Raw genomic sequence first — 19,352 nt, 5'->3', positions numbered from 1 at the left:
AACCCTGGCAACATCCTTGTAAATCTTTTCTGAACCCTTTCAAGTTTCACAACATCTTTCCGATAGGAAGGAGACCAGAATTGCACGCAATATTCCAACAGTGGCCTATCCAATATCCTGTACAGCCGCAACATGACCTCCCAACTCCTGGACTCAATACTCTGACCGATAAAGGAAAGCATACCAAACGCCTTCTTGTGGTTCTGTTTGCAGTATGAAAACCAGGCGCGGGTCATGGGCCACTGGGGCACCAGTGGGTTGCTGCAGCATCCAGCGTTCTCCGATGCGTCGGGTAAAATAAGGCTGTCGAGAAAGGACTTCTACCCTCTCCGGGGCTGGCAGTGGGACGGAAAATGGACCATCGACCCTGAGCGGTGGTGAGTTTGCTTCCTGCCTTCTTGCAGTGGGGGGAGGGGGTCTTCCAAAGCATTGCGATTGATCATCATGCACACCTTTTTACTTGTGTTCACGGGACAAGGGTTTGTTTGGGCCGTCAGCGGGCACCTCACCCCGAAAGACGGCGTCTCCCACACAGCAGTGCTCCCTCGATGCCGCAGTGGGGCGTCAGTCTGAAGCACACCCTCACATCCTGGAATGGGACGTGAACCCATGACCTTTCTGACTCAGTGCTCCCTCGCAAGCCAAGGACGCGCTGTCGACCAGACAGAGCGACAAGGAATGATTGAGGGAGGGATGGGGAGTGCGTTGCATGCATTTGAGGTTGAGGACGGAGGAGGAGTGACAGAGGAATTTGGAAAGGGTCGAGTTGAGGATGGGTCACTGTCTCTGCATTTCCATGGACATTTTTGTCCAATTCTGTTTCTCCCTCTCTTTTACAGTTTGTTGTTTGACGCTGATGCAGGCCACAATGAATTCACTGACGAAGTTTACGAGAATGAAACCCATTTGGCTGGAGGGGAATGGAGCCCAGCCTTGGAACAGTGGACAGACAAAGTAGGTGTTTCACTCCTTCTGAGAAATCTGACCGAAATGTCCGCAGGAGTTAAACATGGCACAGGCAAGCACCTTGTGGTGGACTCTTGATGATTGCGAGAAAGAAAAGACTCATAGTTCCTATAATTGGGCCGGACTTCAGTCCAGCTCGTGGAGCTAAAAAAGGGCAGAGGGTCATATTGTCAGTCCGGAACAGAAATCCAGTCAGTCCCATTGCCCTACTCCTCCCTGCAGTTTATTTCCCTCAAGCACCTGTCTGATTTTATGATTTGGAGGTGCCGGTGTTGGACTGGGGTGCACAAAGATAAAAATCACACAACACCAGATTATAGTCCAACAGGTTTCATTGGAAGCACTCTGAAAGCTAGTGCTTCCAATTAAACCTATTGGACTATAACCTGGTGTTGTGTGATTTTTAAGTCTGATTTTATGTTGGAGTCATTCATTATCTCTGCTTCCTCCTTGCTCATGGGCTGTGAGTTCCAGCTCATTACCACTCGCTGTGGAAAAAAGTTTGATCGTACGTCCTCCCCTTCTATCTCTTGCCCAAAATATGAAATCCATGTCTCCCAAATAAGCTCTGCATCATCACGTGATGGGAACAATACTTCTCCGCCTCCCACCTGCTCAAGGAAGGCTATTATTATGCTGGAGAGGGTGCAGAAAAGATTGACTAGGATGTTGCCGGGAATGAGGGTTTGAGTGATGAGGAGAGGCTGGAGACACTGGGACTTTTTCACTGGAATGCAGGAGGTTGAGGCGTCACCTTTGAGAGGTTTTGGTGGGTGGTCCCTTTGGTTAGGGATTTCAAGACAAGGTGGCATATTTTTGAGGTGAAAGGTGAAAGATTTGAAAAAGGACACGAGGGGCAACCTTTTTTACACACTGAGTAATTTGTGTGTGGAATGAACTTCCAGAGGAAGTGGTGGATGCAGGTACACTTACAACGTTTAAAACATATTTGGATAAGTACAGGAATAAGACATGTTTGGAGGGGCATGATCCAAGCGCAGGCAGACGGGACTAGCTTTGTTTGGCATTATGGTCAGCCTGGACTGGTTGGACCGAAGGATCTGTTTCTGTGCTGTATCACTCAATATCTGAACGTGTCAGAATCTTGTCCAAATCCCCCCTCAATCGCCTTCACTTCAAGGACAACACCCCAGGCTTCTCCAACAGAAGCCTGTGGCAAAAATCATTCACCCCGGAACCATTCTGGTCCATCCCCGTCTGCACCATGTTGAGGACTCTCACGTCCTTCCTGAAGTGCAGAGATCAGAATTGGGCATTGTGCTCCACTTGTGGCCTTATCAGAGCTTTACTGTTGATACGTACAAGATGGGGAACACAGTTTTTGTTTAAATTAGATTACTTACAGTGTGGAAACAGGCCCTTCAGCCCAACAAGTCCACACCGACCCGCCGAAGTGCAACCCACCCAGACCCATTATCCTACATTTACCCCTTCATCTAACACTACGGGCAATTTAGCATGGCCAATTCACCCTAACCCGCACATTTTTGGACGGTGGGAGGAAACCGGAGCACCCGGAGGAAATCCACGCAGACACGGGGAGAATGTGCAAACTCCACACAGACACTCACCCGAGGTGGGAAATTGAACCTGGGACCCTGTGCTGTGAGGCAGCAGTGCTAACCACTGAGCCACCGTGCCGTTTTGATCACAGTTGCTTGAGAAGAGTTTGATGCAAATGCTCTTGTGTCCAGAGAGTGAGTGCTGGAAAAGCACAGCAGGCCAGGCAGCATCCGAGGAGCAGGAGAATTGACGTTTCAGAATGAGGCCTCATTCCTAATGAAGAGCTTATGCCCGAAACGTCGATTCTCCTGCTCCTCAGATGCTGCCTGACCTGCTGTGCTTTTCCAGCACCATACTCTCAACTCTGATCTCCAGCATCTGCAGTCCTCACTTTCTCCTGGCAAGTCCACCCAATGTTTTTTCTTTTGGATTTCAGAAAGGGAATAGACACTTGCCAGTGGAAGAGATTGAATGCCCTGTTGGGTGGGAATGGAAGGAGGACTGGATAGCAGATCTTTATCGGGCAGTGGATGAACATGGTAAGTAGGCATGTGCCAGTGGGACTGGCCAAAGACTTGGCACTATTGAACTGTAACTACCTTCTTTTGTTAAAGTTGATCCTTTCTGGATTATCGATGAATCTGGCTCCTGTTACCTCAACCCAGTTTTCAGTGTTATTTATCAAGGTCAGGAAACTGAGTGCTCAACTGCCCTTCTCTCTCAGTCCTTCAAGGCTTCAAGAACCCCATCCCATATGCTCTTCCTCATTACTGCATGCCAAAATTGTCATCTTTGTTCTGTGCATGAGACTTCAGCTCTGATTTAGGACATTGCATGTGTATGTTCTAACACACATAAATGAACACAGGGTCCAGGAAGGCATTCCATTTCAACACTGAGGCAACAGTGCACTGTCGGAGAGTCAGGACTAAAGGAGTGCTGCACTGTCACAGGGTCAGTGCTGCACTGTCACAGGGTCAGTGCTGCACTGTCACAGGGTCAGTGCTGCGGGAGTGCCGCACTGTCGGAGGCTCAGTGCTGAGGGAGTGCCACATTGTCAAAGGGTCAGTACTGAGGGAGTGCCGCACTGTCAGAGGGTCAGTACTAAGGAGTGCAGCACTGTCGGAGGGTCAGTACTGAGAGAGTGCCACGTTGTCGGAGGGTCAGTGCTGAGAGAGTGCCACATTGTCAGAGGGTCAGTGCTGAGGCAGTACTGCACTGTCGGAGGGTCAGTGCTGAGGCAGTGCCACATTGTCAGAGGGTCAGTACTGAGGGAGTGCCGCACTGTCAGAGGGTCAGTGCTGAGGGAGTGCCACATTGTCAGAGCGTCAGTGCTGAGGGAGTGCCACACTGTTGGAACATCAGTACTGGGGCAGCGGCGCACTGTTGGAGGGTCAGTACTGAGGGAGCGCCGCACTGTCTGTGTGTCTGTGTTGCTGCAGTGCAGCGCATCCTGAGCAACTGCACTGACGAAGCATTGCACTGTCAGACAACAGTGAAAGTCGATGGCCCAGTTGAGGGTGTCAATTTTCATATAAAGAAGTGAAGTGAGTGTAAAAGCAGTGTCTGCACTATTTCAAAGAGAGGCCAATATTTATCCCACCATGCTGGTCAGTGAAGCAGCCTACCTGGTCATATATACCTGCTGCGTGTTGGAGCCGTCTGTGCCCAACACTACAGCAGTGTCTACAACTCCAGGGGCCCTCACCAAGTCTGTGGTGTGAGTCCCTTTGACACCGCCCCTCTCCGGTTGCTGATTCCTCACCTTGGGGGGCCAAGGCGATTTGGTGGTTGTTACCACAACGTGCCCTCTGCTCCATTTTGCAGGATGGGAGTATGGAAAGGCTGTTCCACCAGAGACGATGCCAAGGCACTGGAACCCCACGGAGAAAGCCTACCACACAAACCGGCGACGACGGTGGAAGCGCGAGCGCATGAGGAAGCCTGATCGCTCTCGCCAGATGAAGGTGAGCTGTCACAGTATTGGTACGTGCCACGTTCGTGGGGATGGGGGGGAAGTGGGTTCCAGCGGTTATATTGGAGGAACCCATCTGCCGTTTGAAACTTTAAACCATTTCCCCCTACCTCGGGTGGACGTTGAGGGACCCTTGGCTTATTTTCAGAAAGAGCAGGGGACTTGTCCCTGGTGTCCCGTCGGTGGTTATTTTCCCCAAATAAACCAGCTCACCTTGTCGTCATCATGTCATCGTTGATGGGAGGTTGCTGTACTTTCGTTAGCTGCTGCCTTTCCCACATAACACCAACTCACCTGTGACTAAAACCCTCATCCCTGCCTCCATTCCCTCTTGACTTGACTATTCCAAAACACACCTGCCTGGTCTCCCACACTCTGTCGAGGTCACTCAAAATTCTGTGGCCTGTCTTTCGATGTTCAAGTCCACTTCCCCTGTCATCCCCTGCCCTAAGCTCCTCGTCAACGACACCTCGATCTTAAAATTCTCAAATTCCTCTGAGGCCTCATTCCCTCCCGAGCTCTGTAATCTTCCCGACCTTACACTCCTCTCCATTTATCTGCATTCATGGCCTCTGGAGCGATCCTGACTTTAATCATACCATTGACAGCTGTGCTGTCAGTCCCCTGGACTCCAAGTTCTGGAATTCCCTCCTTAAAACATTCTCATTTCACTTCTAAGTGTCCTGACTCTAACTTTAAGATCGTGATTGCTCTCACTTGATCAAAACAGTGCACCCTCAAGCCTTCACATCGAGTGAGGACGTGTGCAACCAGTCAGGGGCTTCCTTTTAGGAGCATTCCCAGGGCCGCACCATGACTATTTGAAACATTGGCGTTCCAATTTACGATCTGATGTTCCTCACACAGAGAGAAGAGATTGATCAGGATGGCTGGGAGTACGCCCCTCTGTTTGGCTGGAAGTTCCACATAAAACAGAACAAGGGAGACATTTACCGCCGCAGGCGCTGGAGAAGACGACTAATCCCCAAGGAGCAGATGGGCCCGGCGGCCATTTTCAGGCTGGAAGGCTCTTTGGTATGTTTCCCGGTGCTGTTAGGCGGTCAGTCACTTGCTCAACGGTACTTTGGGACCAAATTAGCTGAAACTTGTCAACCAGAAGAGAGGAGGGGTTTGCCAAAAAACTGACCCACACTGGTTGTTAGTAGATGACAGCTACGATAGCACCACAGAGCAGTGATCGGGTATAGATTTGCACTGCGTGGAAAGGGAGGTCTTTCAGCCTATCCATTGCCTGTGTCATCACCTTGAAAACACAATCCAGTTATTCATTTCTCCACTGCCCTGAAAATTGCCTGCATTTATCAAACTTTCCTTCTGAAAGTGGCGATAGAATTGGCCCCCAATACCCATTCAGGTGGTGCGGTTATTTTTGAAGGAGAATCAAAGTCCACCTTCTCCGTTCTCACCTCCAAACCATCGAATCCCTGCAGTGTGGAAGCAGGCTCTTCGGCCCACCAGTAAATGGAAGGTTTTGTGTACCATCCTGGGTTGAGTCCCCTCTGCATCCTCTCCAATGACTTGCATCCTCAAGCGCCCCAGCACCAAAATTTGGACACAATCCTTCACCTGAAGCCTTGCCAGTGAATTATGAAGTGTTAACGTGGCTTCATAGAATCATCGACACCTTAGTGTGGCAACAGGCCACAGCGACCCTTTCAAGAGCATTCCTCCCCGACCTACGGTCACCCTGCATTTCTCAAGGCTCACTTTCCTAGCCTGGACACTATGGGATAATTTAGCATGGCCAATCCACCCTCACCTGTACAACTTTGGATTGTGGGAGGAAACCCCCACAGAAACAGGGAGGATATGCAAACTCCACACAGACAGTCACCCCAGGGTGGAAACGAACACGGGTCCCTGGCACTGTGAGGCAGCAGCGCGAACCACTGAACCTTTCTGCCATCTATGCTGCCTTTCCTTGACATTTCTGAAAATAGTACCTACTCTTGATTGGACCTTTCCTTGGAATGTTTGATGGGGACAAAGTAGAGAGAACTTCACTTTCACATGAAAACAATACAGGCATCTTTATTCTAGGAGTGTTTGATGGGAAGAATGTAGGGGGAGCTTTACTCTGTGTCTAATCTCGTGCTGTCCCTGTTCTGGGTGTGTTTGATGGGGGGACAGTGTAGAGAGAGCTTTACTGTGTATCTAACCCCGTGCTGTGCCTGTCCTGGGGGTGTTTGATGGGGGACAGTGTAGAGAGAGCTTTACTCTGTATCTAACCCCGTGCTGTCCTTGTCCTGGGACTGTTTGATGGGGGGACAGTGTAGAGGAAGCTTTACTCTGTATCTAACCCCGTGCTGTCCCTGTCCTGGGATTGTTTGATGGGGACAGTGTAGAGAGAGCTTTACTCTGTATCGAACATCATGCTGTCCCTGTCCTGGGAGTGTTCGATGGGGGGACAGTGTAGAGAGAGCTTTACTCTGTATCTAATCCTGTGCTGTCCCTGTCCTGGGAGTGTTTGATGGGGGGACAGTGTAGAGAGATCTTTACTCTGTATCTAACCCCGTGCTATCCCTGTCCTGGGAGTGTTGATGGGGGACAGTATAGATAGAGCTTTACTCTGTATCTAACCCCGTGCTGTCCCTGTCCTGGGAGTGTTTGATGGGGACAGTGCAGAGGAACCATTTCTCTGGTTCTAACTGTGGTTCTAACTGTGCTCTGTACGCAGTACTCGGTGTTACCACAGGCTGCCTGAAGTTTAAGAAGGGGCTGTAATCTCTGTAAAGCAGAGATGCTTCGCTTGATGAGTGCGAGCTGATACAGAGTGAGAGCTGCCTCGACATTTGGGTAGAGAATTGGTGGGTTGATGAGTGTTCGTTGAGGAAGTGCTGTGTGTGAGAGCCTGCCTGTTACCTTTTCTAGTGTCGGGAAAGCAGTGAGGTGCACCTAGAGGATCTTGAGGAACAGGAGAAGCCTGTTGGCCATCAGGAACTTTACGGGATGACTGCGCCCTTTATATCTTGCATTCTGGACCGTAAGTTTAAGGTGGTTTGCGAGAACTGTGGCACTCTCACCACTCCAGTGCTGTACTTATGGACTGCTTCATTGTCGTTTCACTGTGATATTAAACTGGACCCTCTCTGTCCACTCAAGAGGATGTGAAAGGTCACATGATGCTCATTGAAGGAGAGCTGGGCGAGTTCGCCCTGGTCAATATTTGTCCCTCAGTCGACATGACCAAACCAGATGATTCAGTCATTGTTCACCTTGCTTTTGGTGGGAGCTTGCTGCATGCAAACTGGCTGCCACATTTCCTGCCATACAGCACGGACTCCTCTTTGTGAAATTCTTCATTGGCTGTCCTGAGTTGGGGGTGAAAGATGATACGGAAATGCAGGTCTTTCCCTGTTTTCCCCTCCAGCCTTTAGATTACATTATCCACACGGATTGCGCTTCCAGTTCTGAGATTCACTTCAGCAAATTTCCTGTTGACTTGAGACTGAGGCATTCGGGCGGAAAGTATATATTTAAAGCATTACAATATTCAGCTCCCGTTTTAAGATGAAGCTTTAGGAGAAATTCAAACCAGAATCTCACTGAACCGAGAGGCAGGTTGTGGCCGACTTTTGTCTTGCGCTGATCAGGACAAATGTGCGAATGCCAAGTTTCAAATGATCGCTACAATTTATACTCTGATTGGCTGAGGCAAAAGCAACCGGCAACTGCAGGGTCCCTCCGACCTGCAGTAATTGCAAAAACGCACAAGTTGTTAATATTATTTTTGCAGGCAACACGTGGCCAGTAAGAGTTAACTTGCAAACCAATCAGAACCCCGCAGGATAAAATGTAGTGGGCATTTGAACTTTGGCATTTGTCCTGATGAACGTGGTGTTGACAACGTGTGTCTCCATTCTGTGATACTGAGGAAAAGAAAAATTCTTTGTTCAAACCTCAGTCTCAAGACAACAGGAAATTTGCTGAAGTGAATCTCAGAACTGGAAGCGCAATCCGTGTGGATAATGTAATCTAAAGGCTGGAGGGGAAAACAGGGAAAGACCTGCATTTCCATATCATCTTTCACCCCCAACTCAGGACAGCCAATGAAGAATTTCACATTGGAGTGTCCTGTTTTAACATGGTGGGATCAGAAGGACTCAACGAGTAATTGTGTGGTTATAGCATGAGCAGGATATCGGTCCGCTGGTCTCAGTGAGGGGGGAGGATGAACATTTTTGCACAATGGTTAGCGATTCTCTTGATCCATTCCAAACGCACAAGTTGTTAATATTATTTTTGCAGGCAACACGTGGCCAGTAAGAGTTAACTTGCAAACTGATCAGAACCCCGCAGGATAAAATGTAGTGGGCATTTGAACTTTGGCATTTGTCCTGATGAATGTGGTGTTGACAACGTGTGCCTCCATTCTGTGATACTGAGGAAAAGAAAAATTCTTTGTTCAAACCGTGATAATACATTGGAGTGTCCTGTTTTAACATGGTGGGATCAGAAAGACTCAACGGGTAATTGTGTGGTTATAGCATGAGCAGGATATCGGTCCGCTCGTCTCAGTGAGGGGGGAGGATGAACATTTTTGCACAATGGTTAGCGATTCTCTTGATCCATTCCGTCATCTTCTCTTCCTTTACACAGCACCCAATGCCTTCCAGTTTCGTGGCTACATTTATCAGGCAAGAGGTTTGCTCCCCACTGATATCAGCAGCTCTGCAGGTTAGTAGGTTAACAAGGTATAAGTTCTTAGATCTGTGTGCAGTCGGATGTGCAGGCGGTCCACATGTAGAGCAGGATTGTGCTCGTGTATGCTTTGTATCTAACCCCAGGCTTTATCTGTCCTGGTTGTGCATGGAGACAGCGTAGGGAACCTTTACTCTGCATCTAACCCTGTGCTGTCCCTGTCCTGGGAGTGTTTGAAGGGGGGGACAGTGTAGAGGCAATTTTACTCTGTATCTAACCCCGTGCTGTCCCTGTCCTGGGAGTGTTCGATCGGGGGACAGTGTAGAGAGAGCTTTACTCTGTATCTCACCCTATGCTGTCCCTGTCCTGGGAGTGTTTGATGGGGGACAGTGTAGAGAGAGCTTTACTCTGTATCTAACCCCATGCTGTCCCTGTCCTGGGAGTGTTTGATGGGGGGGACAGTGTACAGACAGAGCTTTACTCTGTATCTAACCCCGTGCTGTCCCTGCCCTGGGAGTATTTAATGGGGACAGTGTAGAGGGAGCTTTACTCTGTAGCTAAACCCGTGCTGGCCCAGTCCTGGGAGTGTTTGATAGAGGATAGTGTAGAGGGAGCTTTACTCTGTACCTAACCCCGCACTGTCCCTGTCCTGGGAGTGTTCAATGGGGGGACAGTGTAGAGGGAGCTTTACTCTGTATCTAACCCCGAGCTGTCCTTGTCCTGGGAGTGTTTGATGGGGACAGTGTAGAGGGAGCTATACTCTGTATCTAACCCCGTGCTGTCCCAGTCCTGGGAGTGTTTGATGGGGGACAGTGTAGAGAGACCTTTACTCTATATCTAACCCCGTGCTGTCCCTGTCCTGGGAGTGTTTGATGAGGGACAGTGTAGAGGGAGCTTTTTTACTCTGTATCTAACCCTGTGCTGTCCCTGTCCTGGGAGTGTTTGATGGGGGGACAGTGTCGATAGAGCTTTACTCTGTATCTAACCCCGTGCTGTCCCTGTCCTGGGAGTGTTCAATGGGGGGGACAGTGTAGAGGCAGCTTTACTCTGTATCTAACCCCGTGCTGTCCCTGTCCTGGGGGTATATGATGGAGGACAGTGTAGAGGGAGCTTTACTGTGTATCTAACCCCGTGCTGTCCCTGTCCTGGAAGTGGTCAATGGGGGACAGTGTAGAGAGAGCTTTACTCTGTATCTAAACCCGCGCTATCCCTGTCTTGGGAGTGTTCGATGGGGGGGACAGTGTACAGACAGAGCTTTACTCTGTATCTCACCCCATGCTGTCCCTGTCCTGAGAGTTTTCGATGGTTGGACAGTGTAGAGGGAGCTTTAACTCTATATCTAACCCCGTGCTGTCCCTGCCCTGGGAGTGCTTGATGGGGACAGTGTAGAGGGAGCTTTACTCTGTATCTAACCCTGTGCTGTCCCTGTCCTGGGAGTGTTTGATGGGGGGACAGTGTCGAGGGACGTTTACTCTGTATCTCACCCCGTGCTGTCCTGGAAGTGACACCTGTATTGGCAGGAAGTTGTGACTGTGGCATTAGTGAGTGTGATCCAGGATTCGATTCTGTCAGTTTCTCCTGCTGCAAAACAGGGTCATGCTTCGTGATTCTCACTCCATGGCGCTCTGGTCAGACGTATCATTGTCACTGTATGCATCCAAACAGGAGATATCCCGTACCCAGGGCTCTGACCTTTAATTGTATAATTTCTCCTTTTGTTTCAGACCCTTACATTCAAGTGTCACTCCTGCACCAGAGCAAACGCACAGACATTATCAGAGGGACTCTGAACCCTATCTGGGACCAGACGCTGATTTTTGAGGAGGTGGAAATCTACGGCAATCTGAGGGAAGTAGTTGAGTGCCCACCTTTTGTCTCGCTGGAACTCTTTGACAGTAACCGTGCAGTAAGTCACACTGCGCTGGGCCTTTCCTTCCGAAACTAAAAATCCCAGCCGTGCTTTGGTCTAATCTGTGACCTCGTGCTTGTGTTATTTCCCTTGTCCCATTCATTGGAGCTGAGAGCCAACTGGTCCATCTGGGCAAGCAGTCTGCTGGGCAATGTAACACTATCCACCAACAGCAGAGTTATACCATGTGCTGCCCTTGTCTGTTTCTGAAGCATGGTCTCATCCGCATCGCTCCCCTCCCCCCCACCGCCCCAATTTACTGGTTATTCCTTCCTTGAGAAAGTTGGCATTTTGTAATCTTGTGATGCATAACTTCAGTTTTGCTGAACAGCAAATATTTTATCAAAACCTTCCATCTTGCGCTCCTCAGGACAATTCGTATTAATACCAATTCATGGGTGACTCAACATTAATACCAAATGAGAGGAGAACACTGATTGGCTAATATGTGGACCCTGATTATAGAGCCATGGAGATGTACAGCATGGAAACAGACCCTTCGGTCGAACCTATCCATGCCGACCAGATATCCCGACCCAACCTAGTCCCACCTGCCAACACCCGGCCCATATTCCTCCAAACCCTTCCTATTCATATTCATATTCATTCCTATTCCATTCATGCCTTTTGACTGTTGCAAGTTAGTAGCCTCCTTGTGGATCATCACCAGTTCATGATGAGTGACAGTTAACTGCCAGGCTTTATTTACATTGTGAACCAGGCAGATGGACTGGGTGATCAAGACATTACCCTGCCTTGTGAATGGCTGCTACCTATTGTGTTGAATTGAAGCAGGCATGGTGTGGATATATGATCTTTTTGTCTGTAAAATCAGGGTCCCATGTATTAAGATAACTCCTACTACATGCCAGCGTGCCACAGTGTCTGTAAACGTTGTGGTAGAGAATATTCTGCAGACTGTGGAAAGCCACTCAGTCCAGCGATGTCTGTGCTAGCCCATTGGCAGAGATTTTCTTCTGTTCTTTGCCAAGCAGTGTTCCACAGGGATTGCTGATGAGTCCATTTTTTATTTGTCATTTATATAAACGAACATAGAGGAAGCATGGTTACTAAGTATGCAAGATTAATGGTATAATGGACAGTGAAGAAGGTTATGGAAGATTACAAAGAGATCTTGATCAAATGGGTCAATGGGCTGAAGAGTGACAGATGGAGTTTAGTTTGGATAAATGTGATAAATGATGAAACAAGCAAAGGCAAGACTTAGACAATTGAAAGTAGGGCCTTTGGTAGTGTTGTAGAACAGAGAGACCGAGAGATTGAAGTACGTAACTCCTTCAAGTTTGCATCACATATTGACAGGGTGTTTAAGAAGGTGTTCAGCATACTTGCCTGCATTGCTCAGACCGTTGAGTATAGGAGTTGGGACATTACGTTCAGGCTATTCAGAACTTTGGTCAGGCCTCTTCTGGGGTAGTGTTCAGTTCTGGTCGACCTGCTGTAGGAAGGATGCTATTAAGCTGTAGAGGGTTCAGAAGAGATTTACCTGAATGTTGCTGGGAGTGGAGGGTTTGAGTTCGGAGAGAGGCTGGACAGGCTGGGACTTCTTTCACTGGAGCACGGGAGGTTGGGAGGTGACCTTTCTAAAGGTTTATAAAATCATGAGGGGCACATGTAAGATGAATGGCAGATATCTTTTCCCTGGGGTGGGGCATTTCAAGACTCAGGGCATATTATTAAAGTGAGTGAAGAAAGATTTAAAAAGACACATTTTTTACACAGAGTGTGATTTGTGTGTGGAATGAACTCCCAGAGGAAGTGGTAAATGCAAATACAGTTAGAACGTTTAAAAAGCGTTTGGATATGTACATGAATAGGAAAGGTTTGAAAGGATATGGGTCAAACGCAGGCGGTGGGGGGACTAGTTTGGTTTGGGATTATGATCAGCATGGACTGGTTGGGCTGAAGGGTCTGTTTCTGTGCTGTATGACTCTCCGACTCTGATTGATGGGATGAGAGCGTCTAGGTCACGGCATGTAAGGATGCTAGACTTCCTTCCCCGAATGGTACCAGTGAACCAGATAGATTTTTCCAGCAATCCAACAGGTTGTGATTGCTCTTAATGAGATCCGATAATTTTATTCCAGAATTATTCATTAATTCTGTTTAAAATCTAACAGCCCCTACTGTGGGATTCAAACTCAGCCCTTGAGTTGTACCCTGGAGGTTGCTGCACAGGTGGCTAGAGTGGTCAAGAAGGCGTATAGTTTGCTTGCCTTCATTGGGCGGGGTATCGAGTCTAAGAGCTGGCAGGTCATATTAAAATTGTACAAGGTATTGGTTCAGCTGCATTTAGAATACTGTGTACAGTTCTGGTCACCACATTTCCAAAAGGCTGTGGACACTTTGGAGAGGGTGCAGAGAAGGTTCATGAGGATGTTGCTTGGTATGGAAGGTGCTAGCTATGAAGAGAGGTTGAGTAGGTTCGGTTTATTTTCATTAGAAAAAAGGAGATTGAGGGGGACCTGATTGAGGTTTACAAAATCATGAAGGGTATAGACGAGGTGGATAGAGACAAGCTGTTTCCCAGGGTGAAGGATTCAATAATGAGAGGTCATGCTTTCAAGGTGAGACGTGGAATGTTTAAGGGGGATGCACGCGGCAAGTACTTCACACAGAGGGTGGTGGGCGTCTGGAACACGTTGCCAGCAGAGGTGGTAGAGGCAGGCACAGTAGATTCATTTAAGATGTCTGGACAGATGCATGAGTAGGTGGGGAGTAGAGGGATACAGATGCTTAGGAATTGGCCGACAGGTTTAGACAGTGGATTTAGATCGGCTCAGGCTTGAAGGGCCGAAGAGCTTGTTCCTGGGCTGTAAATTTTCTTTGTCCTTTGTTCTATTTTCCCACTGCACTCTTTGACCCTTGATCGAGTTCATCCCTCACTGGGTGACTTGAATCCTGTCTCCCGTTCGGACCATGGAACTGATTGGTGCTCTGAGTAAAGTGGTGTTGGGAGAACGGGGAGAAGTGCTGATGTTTCCTCCTCTGTTTTGACAGAGCAAACACGAATATTTGGGTGCTGCCCTGTGCTTCCCGAGTGTGAGGCTAGACTCAACGGCACAGTACGTCTCGGCTCTCCAGTGGCATCCTGTCTTCCGGGGAGAACGGTTCAGTGGCGAGCTGCTGGTTTCCTTTGAACTACTCATGAAGCAGAGAGTAATTGAGTTTTCTTACCTTGTTAGAAGTGCGTGTACTGAGCTACTGGATCGCTAACTTGATTTTTTGCCAACCCGATGTCGAGTCTCATGCAAGCAGTGAAGCTTAAGCTGGGATTGAGTAGAGGCATTCTGAACCCTGAAGGCTTTGGAATGAAAGTCAAGCATTTCCCAGTGGCAGGGGAGTTGGTAACAGGGATTCGAGGATTTAACATATTGGGCAGAAGAACCTGGGGTTGAGATTTAGGGGGGGGGGCGAGGGTGAGGTTGACCTGATGATGGGCCTATGCTCAAAACGTCGACTTTCCTGCTCCTTGGATGCTGCCTGACCGGCTGTGCTTTTCCAGCACCCACACTATTGAACTCTGATCTGGCTCAGTGGTTAGCACTGCTCTGTCGCAGCGCCAGCGACCCAGGCTCGATTCCAGCCTTGGGTGACTGTCTGTGTGGAGTTTGCATGTTCTCCACCCCCCCATGTCTGCGTGGGTTTCATCCAGGTGCTCTGGTTTCCTCCCACAGTCCAGAGTTGTGCAAGCTGGGTGGGAAATGCAGGGTTACAAGGACAGGGTAGAGGGTCGCGTCTGGTTGGGATGCTCTTCAGAAGGTCGGTGTGGACTCGATAGGCCGATCAGCCTGCTTACACACTGTAGGGATTCTGTGATCTGTGAATGTGCTGCCTGAAAAGCTTTTGGAAGCAGATTCAGTGGATAACATTCAGAAAGAGAATTGGATCAGTACTTGAAACGTAAAAGTTTGCAAGGCGACAGGGAAGGGCAATGGAGAGTGAGACCAGTCAGATAAAGCTGGCAAAGTGATGGCCTAGTGGCCTCCTTCTGTGCTGATTGGCTCTGGGCCAGAAGCTAACAGGATTGGGTGTTTTTCTTGGCATTCTCTCAGCTTGGGGTAGAGATCTGTCAGACTCAGCCAGGCCAATCAGCACTGTGGAAGGGATAGCAGCAAAACAACCAGAGCAGGAGTGGACGCAACTTGGCTGCTGGAGCCTGCTGCCCCACTTGGTACAACGATGGCTGGCCTTCTATAGACAGACAAAGGAATGGACGGTCATTGGGCTTCCATGGGAAAGTGGAATTTGAAACACAAACAGGTCATCCGCGATCTTATTGAATGGCAGGACCAGCTTGAGGGGCCGAAGGGCCCATTTCTGCTCCTCGTTCACATTTTCAACTTTCTCCCCTGTTCCTCGATATGTTGTGACCCCCAAAAGCTTGTCTGTCGCTGCTTCAGAAGTATCCAATGACGAAGCCACCGTAACCTCTGAGTCAACAATTTGAGAGTATTACCTTTTGCCGTTGTGCGTCCTTTGCTTGTTTCGGCTTGTCTCTTCCTTTTTCTTTTGGTGCCGAAGTGAGCCTGAATCCTGTCACAGTTAGCAGCTCACTGGTTCTCAGCACTTACCTTGTTTCTCACCCTATCTCCCTTCCCTTTGACCCTGGACGATGAACTCATTCCTCACTCAGTCGCTCCTGCTTTCCATCTCTTCAGTCCTTGAACTCCCCTTCCCCCCCCCAACACTACCACACCTTCCCAAAAACTATTCGACGCAAACTTTTAGATGAGAGATTAGAGTCCCTACAGTGTGGAAGCTGGCCTTTCGACCTGACAAGTCCACACCAACCCTCCAAAGAGTAACCCACCCAGACCCATTCCCCTCTGACTAATGCACCTAACACTATGGGCAGTTTAGAATGGCCAATTCAGCCTAACCTGCACACCCCTGAGCATTATGGAACAATTTAGCAAAACCAATCCACCTGACCCACACATCCCTGAGCACTATGGGTAATTTAGCATAGCCAATCCACCCTGACCTGCACATCCCTGAGCACTATGGGTAATTTAGCACGGCCAATCCACCCTAACCTGCACATCTCTGAGCACTATGGGCAATTTCCCATGGCCAATCCACCCTGACTTGCACACTTTTGGACTGTGGGAGGAAACTGGAGCACCCGGAGGAAACCCACGCAGACACGGGAAGAATGTGCAAACTCCACACAGTCACCCGAGGCGGGAATCGAAACCGGGTCTGTGGCGCCGTGAGGCAGCAGTGCTAACCACTGAGTCACCGTGCTGCCCCATTCCCATTTCAGATTTCCATGCATCTTAGTTTTCAACAGGAAGAAGGATCAGGGTTGGAATGCCAGGGCTTCTGGCAAACCCGGATTGGGAGGAAAGTGAAGGGGAGGGCCTGGTTATGTTTACAGTGAAGTACCTCCATGTCACTCCATTAGTCATGATTGGGATAATCATTGTACCGAGCAAAAGCAATGGAGCACCGTGTGGCAGAAACAAAAGTTCAGGGGGAAGGTTTTAGATGGCGGACCAGTCAGCCTTGTGCCTTTATGATGTCGGACTTTGTTTGTATTGTGATCGCTCAGGATGGGGATCAGAATTTACCTCCGCGACCGCCAATGAGAGACTCCGAATCGTACATGGTGCCTCTGGGAGTCAGGCCGCAGCTGCAGTTGAGCACGATTGAGGTGATGTACCCTCTTCTCTCTTTCCCACGCGCACTCCGGCCCTGTGCACATAGCTGCCTATTGCCCTCCACCCACTGAACAGCAACACCTCAACTCTTCCCTGACCTCACCCTTTGCCCCTTCCTATCCTCTGACACTTTCTTCCTCCCCCCTCCCCTTCTCTTGAGTTATAGAGTCACAGTTGTACAGCACGGAAACAGACCCTTCAGCCCAACCCGTCCAAGCCGACCAGATATCTAAATTAATCTAATCCCATTTGTTAGCACTTGGCCCATATCCTTCCAAATCCTTCCTATTCATTTACCCATCCAAATGCCTTTTAAATGCTGTCATTGTACCAGCCTCCACCACTTCCTCTGGCAGCTTATTCCACACACACACCACTCTCTGCATCAAAAAGTTGCCCATTACATCCCTTTTAAATTTTTCACCTGTCATCCTAAACCTATCCCTTCTAGTTCTGGACTCCCCCACCTCAGGGAAATTACCTTATATATTTATCCTATCCATGCCCCTCATGACTTTATAAACCTCTGTAACATCACCCCTCAGACTCCGACACTCCAGGGAAAACAGCCCAAGCGTATTCAGCCTCTCCATGTAGCTCAAACCCTCCAACCTTGGCAAGATCATTGTATATCATTTCTGAATCCTTTCACATTTCATGACATCCTTCCAATGGAGGGAGACCAGAATTGCAAACAATATTCCAAAGTGGCCGAATCAATGTCCTGTACAGCCACAACATGACCTCCCAACTCCTATCCTCAATGCTCTGACTAATAAAGGAAAGCATACCAAATGACGACTTCACTATCCTATTTACCTGGGGCTCCACTTTCAAGGAACCTGCCCTCCAAGGTATCTTTGTTCAGCAACACTCGCCAGGACCTTATCATTAAGTCCTGCCCTGATTTGACTTTGCAAAATGCAGCACCTCACGTTTACCTAAACTAAACTCCAACTGCCACTCTTCAGCCCATTGGCCCAATTGATCAAGTTCCTGTTGCATTCTGAGCTAACCTTCTTCGCTATCCACTACACCTCCAATTTTGGTTTCATCTTCAAACTTACTAACTAAACATCCTACATTCACATCCAAATCATTTATATAAATGTCAAAAAGCAGTGGACCCAGCACCGATCCTTGTGGCACTCCAGTGGTCACAGGCCTCCAGTCTGAAAAACAACCCTCCACCACCACCCTCTGTCTTCTACCTTTGAGCCAGTTCTGTATCCAAATGGCTAGTTCTCCCTTTATTCCTTGAGATCTAACCTTGCTCACCAGTCTCCCATGGGGAACCTTGTCGAACGCCTTTTGAAGTCCATATAGATCACATCATCTGCTCTGTCCTCATCAATCCTCATCATTTCTTCTTCAAAAAACTCAATCAAGTTTGTGAGACATGATTTCCCACACACAAAGCCATGTTGACTATTCCTACTCAGTCCTTGTCTTTCCAAATACATGTACATCCTGTCCCTCAGGATTCCCTCCAATAATTTGCCCACCACCTATGTCAAACTCACCGGTCTGTAGTTCTTTGGCTTATCCTGACCACTTTTCTTAAACAGTGGCACCATGTTAGTCAACCTTCAGTCTTCCGACACCTCACCTGTGACTATCGATGATAGGAATATCTCAGCAAAGGGCCCAGAAATCACCTACCGAGCTTCCCACAGAGTTCTAGGCTACACCTGATCAGATCCTGGGGATTTATCACCTTTATACGTTTTAAGGCATCCAGTACCACCCCTCTGTAATATGGACATTTTTCAAGATGTCACCATCTATTTCCCCTCATTCTATATCTTCCACGTCCTTCTCCACAGTAAACACTGATGCAAAATACTCGTTTAGTATCTCCCCCATTCTCCTGCGGCTCCACACAAAGGCCACATTGCTGATCTTTGAGGGATCCTATTCTCTCCCTGATTACTCTTTTATCCTTATTGTATTTGTAAAACCCTTTGGATTCTCCTTAATTTTATTTACCAAAGCTATCTCAAGTCCCTTTTTTGCCCTCCTGATTTCTTAACTATACTCCTACTGCCTTTATACTCTTCTAAGGATTCACTTGATTTCTGCGGTCTATACCTGACATATGCTTCCTTCTTTTTCTTGACCAAAACCTCAATTTCTCTAGTCATTCAGCATTCCCTACACCTACCAGCCTTGTCTTTCACCTGAACAGAAACATACTGTCTCTGGACTCTCATCTTATTTCTGAAGGCTTCCCATTTTCCAGTCGTCTCTTTACCTGCTAACATCCGCTTCCAATCAGTTTTTGAAAGTCCTTGCTCAATACCGTCAAAATCGGCCTCCAATTTAGAACTTTAACTTTTAGATGCAGTCTATCCCTTTCCACCACTATTTTAAAACTAATAGAACTATGGTCACTGGCCCCAAAGTGTTCCCCCACTGATAACTTAGTCACCTGTTCCTCCGTATTTGCCAAGAGTAGGTCAAGTTTTGCAGTAGGTACATCCACATACTGAATCAGGAAAGAGTTAGGAGGATCCAGCCCCGTGTTACTCAGACTGACTATTCCTCCCTTTGTAGCTGGTAGTTACTTGTAGAGTCACACAGCACGGAAACAGACCATTCGGCCCAACACGTCCATGCTGATCAGATT

At 48.4% G+C, this 19,352-nt stretch overlaps 1 protein-coding gene across 1 annotated transcript in view; it reads left to right on the top strand.

Moving 5' to 3' along the window:
- LOC122542980 (myoferlin-like) overlaps positions 1 to 19,352 on the top strand; it is a gene marked incomplete at its 5' end in the record, with an annotated part of 121,844 nt that overhangs the window by 55,712 nt on the left and 46,780 nt on the right. The window contains 10 exons of the mRNA XM_043681124.1: positions 214 to 377; positions 840 to 954; positions 2,927 to 3,029; positions 4,318 to 4,457; positions 5,333 to 5,500; positions 7,358 to 7,469; positions 9,086 to 9,163; positions 10,852 to 11,033; positions 14,058 to 14,216; positions 16,615 to 16,716. Coding sequence (XP_043537059.1) covers positions 214 to 377; positions 840 to 954; positions 2,927 to 3,029; positions 4,318 to 4,457; positions 5,333 to 5,500; positions 7,358 to 7,469; positions 9,086 to 9,163; positions 10,852 to 11,033; positions 14,058 to 14,216; positions 16,615 to 16,716 — 1,323 coding nt within the window. The remainder of the gene's footprint in view (positions 1 to 213; positions 378 to 839; positions 955 to 2,926; positions 3,030 to 4,317; positions 4,458 to 5,332; positions 5,501 to 7,357; positions 7,470 to 9,085; positions 9,164 to 10,851; positions 11,034 to 14,057; positions 14,217 to 16,614; positions 16,717 to 19,352) is intronic.

The sequence above is a fragment of the Chiloscyllium plagiosum genome, chromosome 42, assembly GCF_004010195.1.
Source record: "Chiloscyllium plagiosum isolate BGI_BamShark_2017 chromosome 42, ASM401019v2, whole genome shotgun sequence".
In the NCBI taxonomy this organism is placed as follows: Eukaryota; Metazoa; Chordata; class Chondrichthyes; order Orectolobiformes; family Hemiscylliidae; genus Chiloscyllium; species Chiloscyllium plagiosum.
Note: the sequence above shows the minus strand (reverse complement) of the source record. Positions and strands in the feature narration are given on the sequence as shown.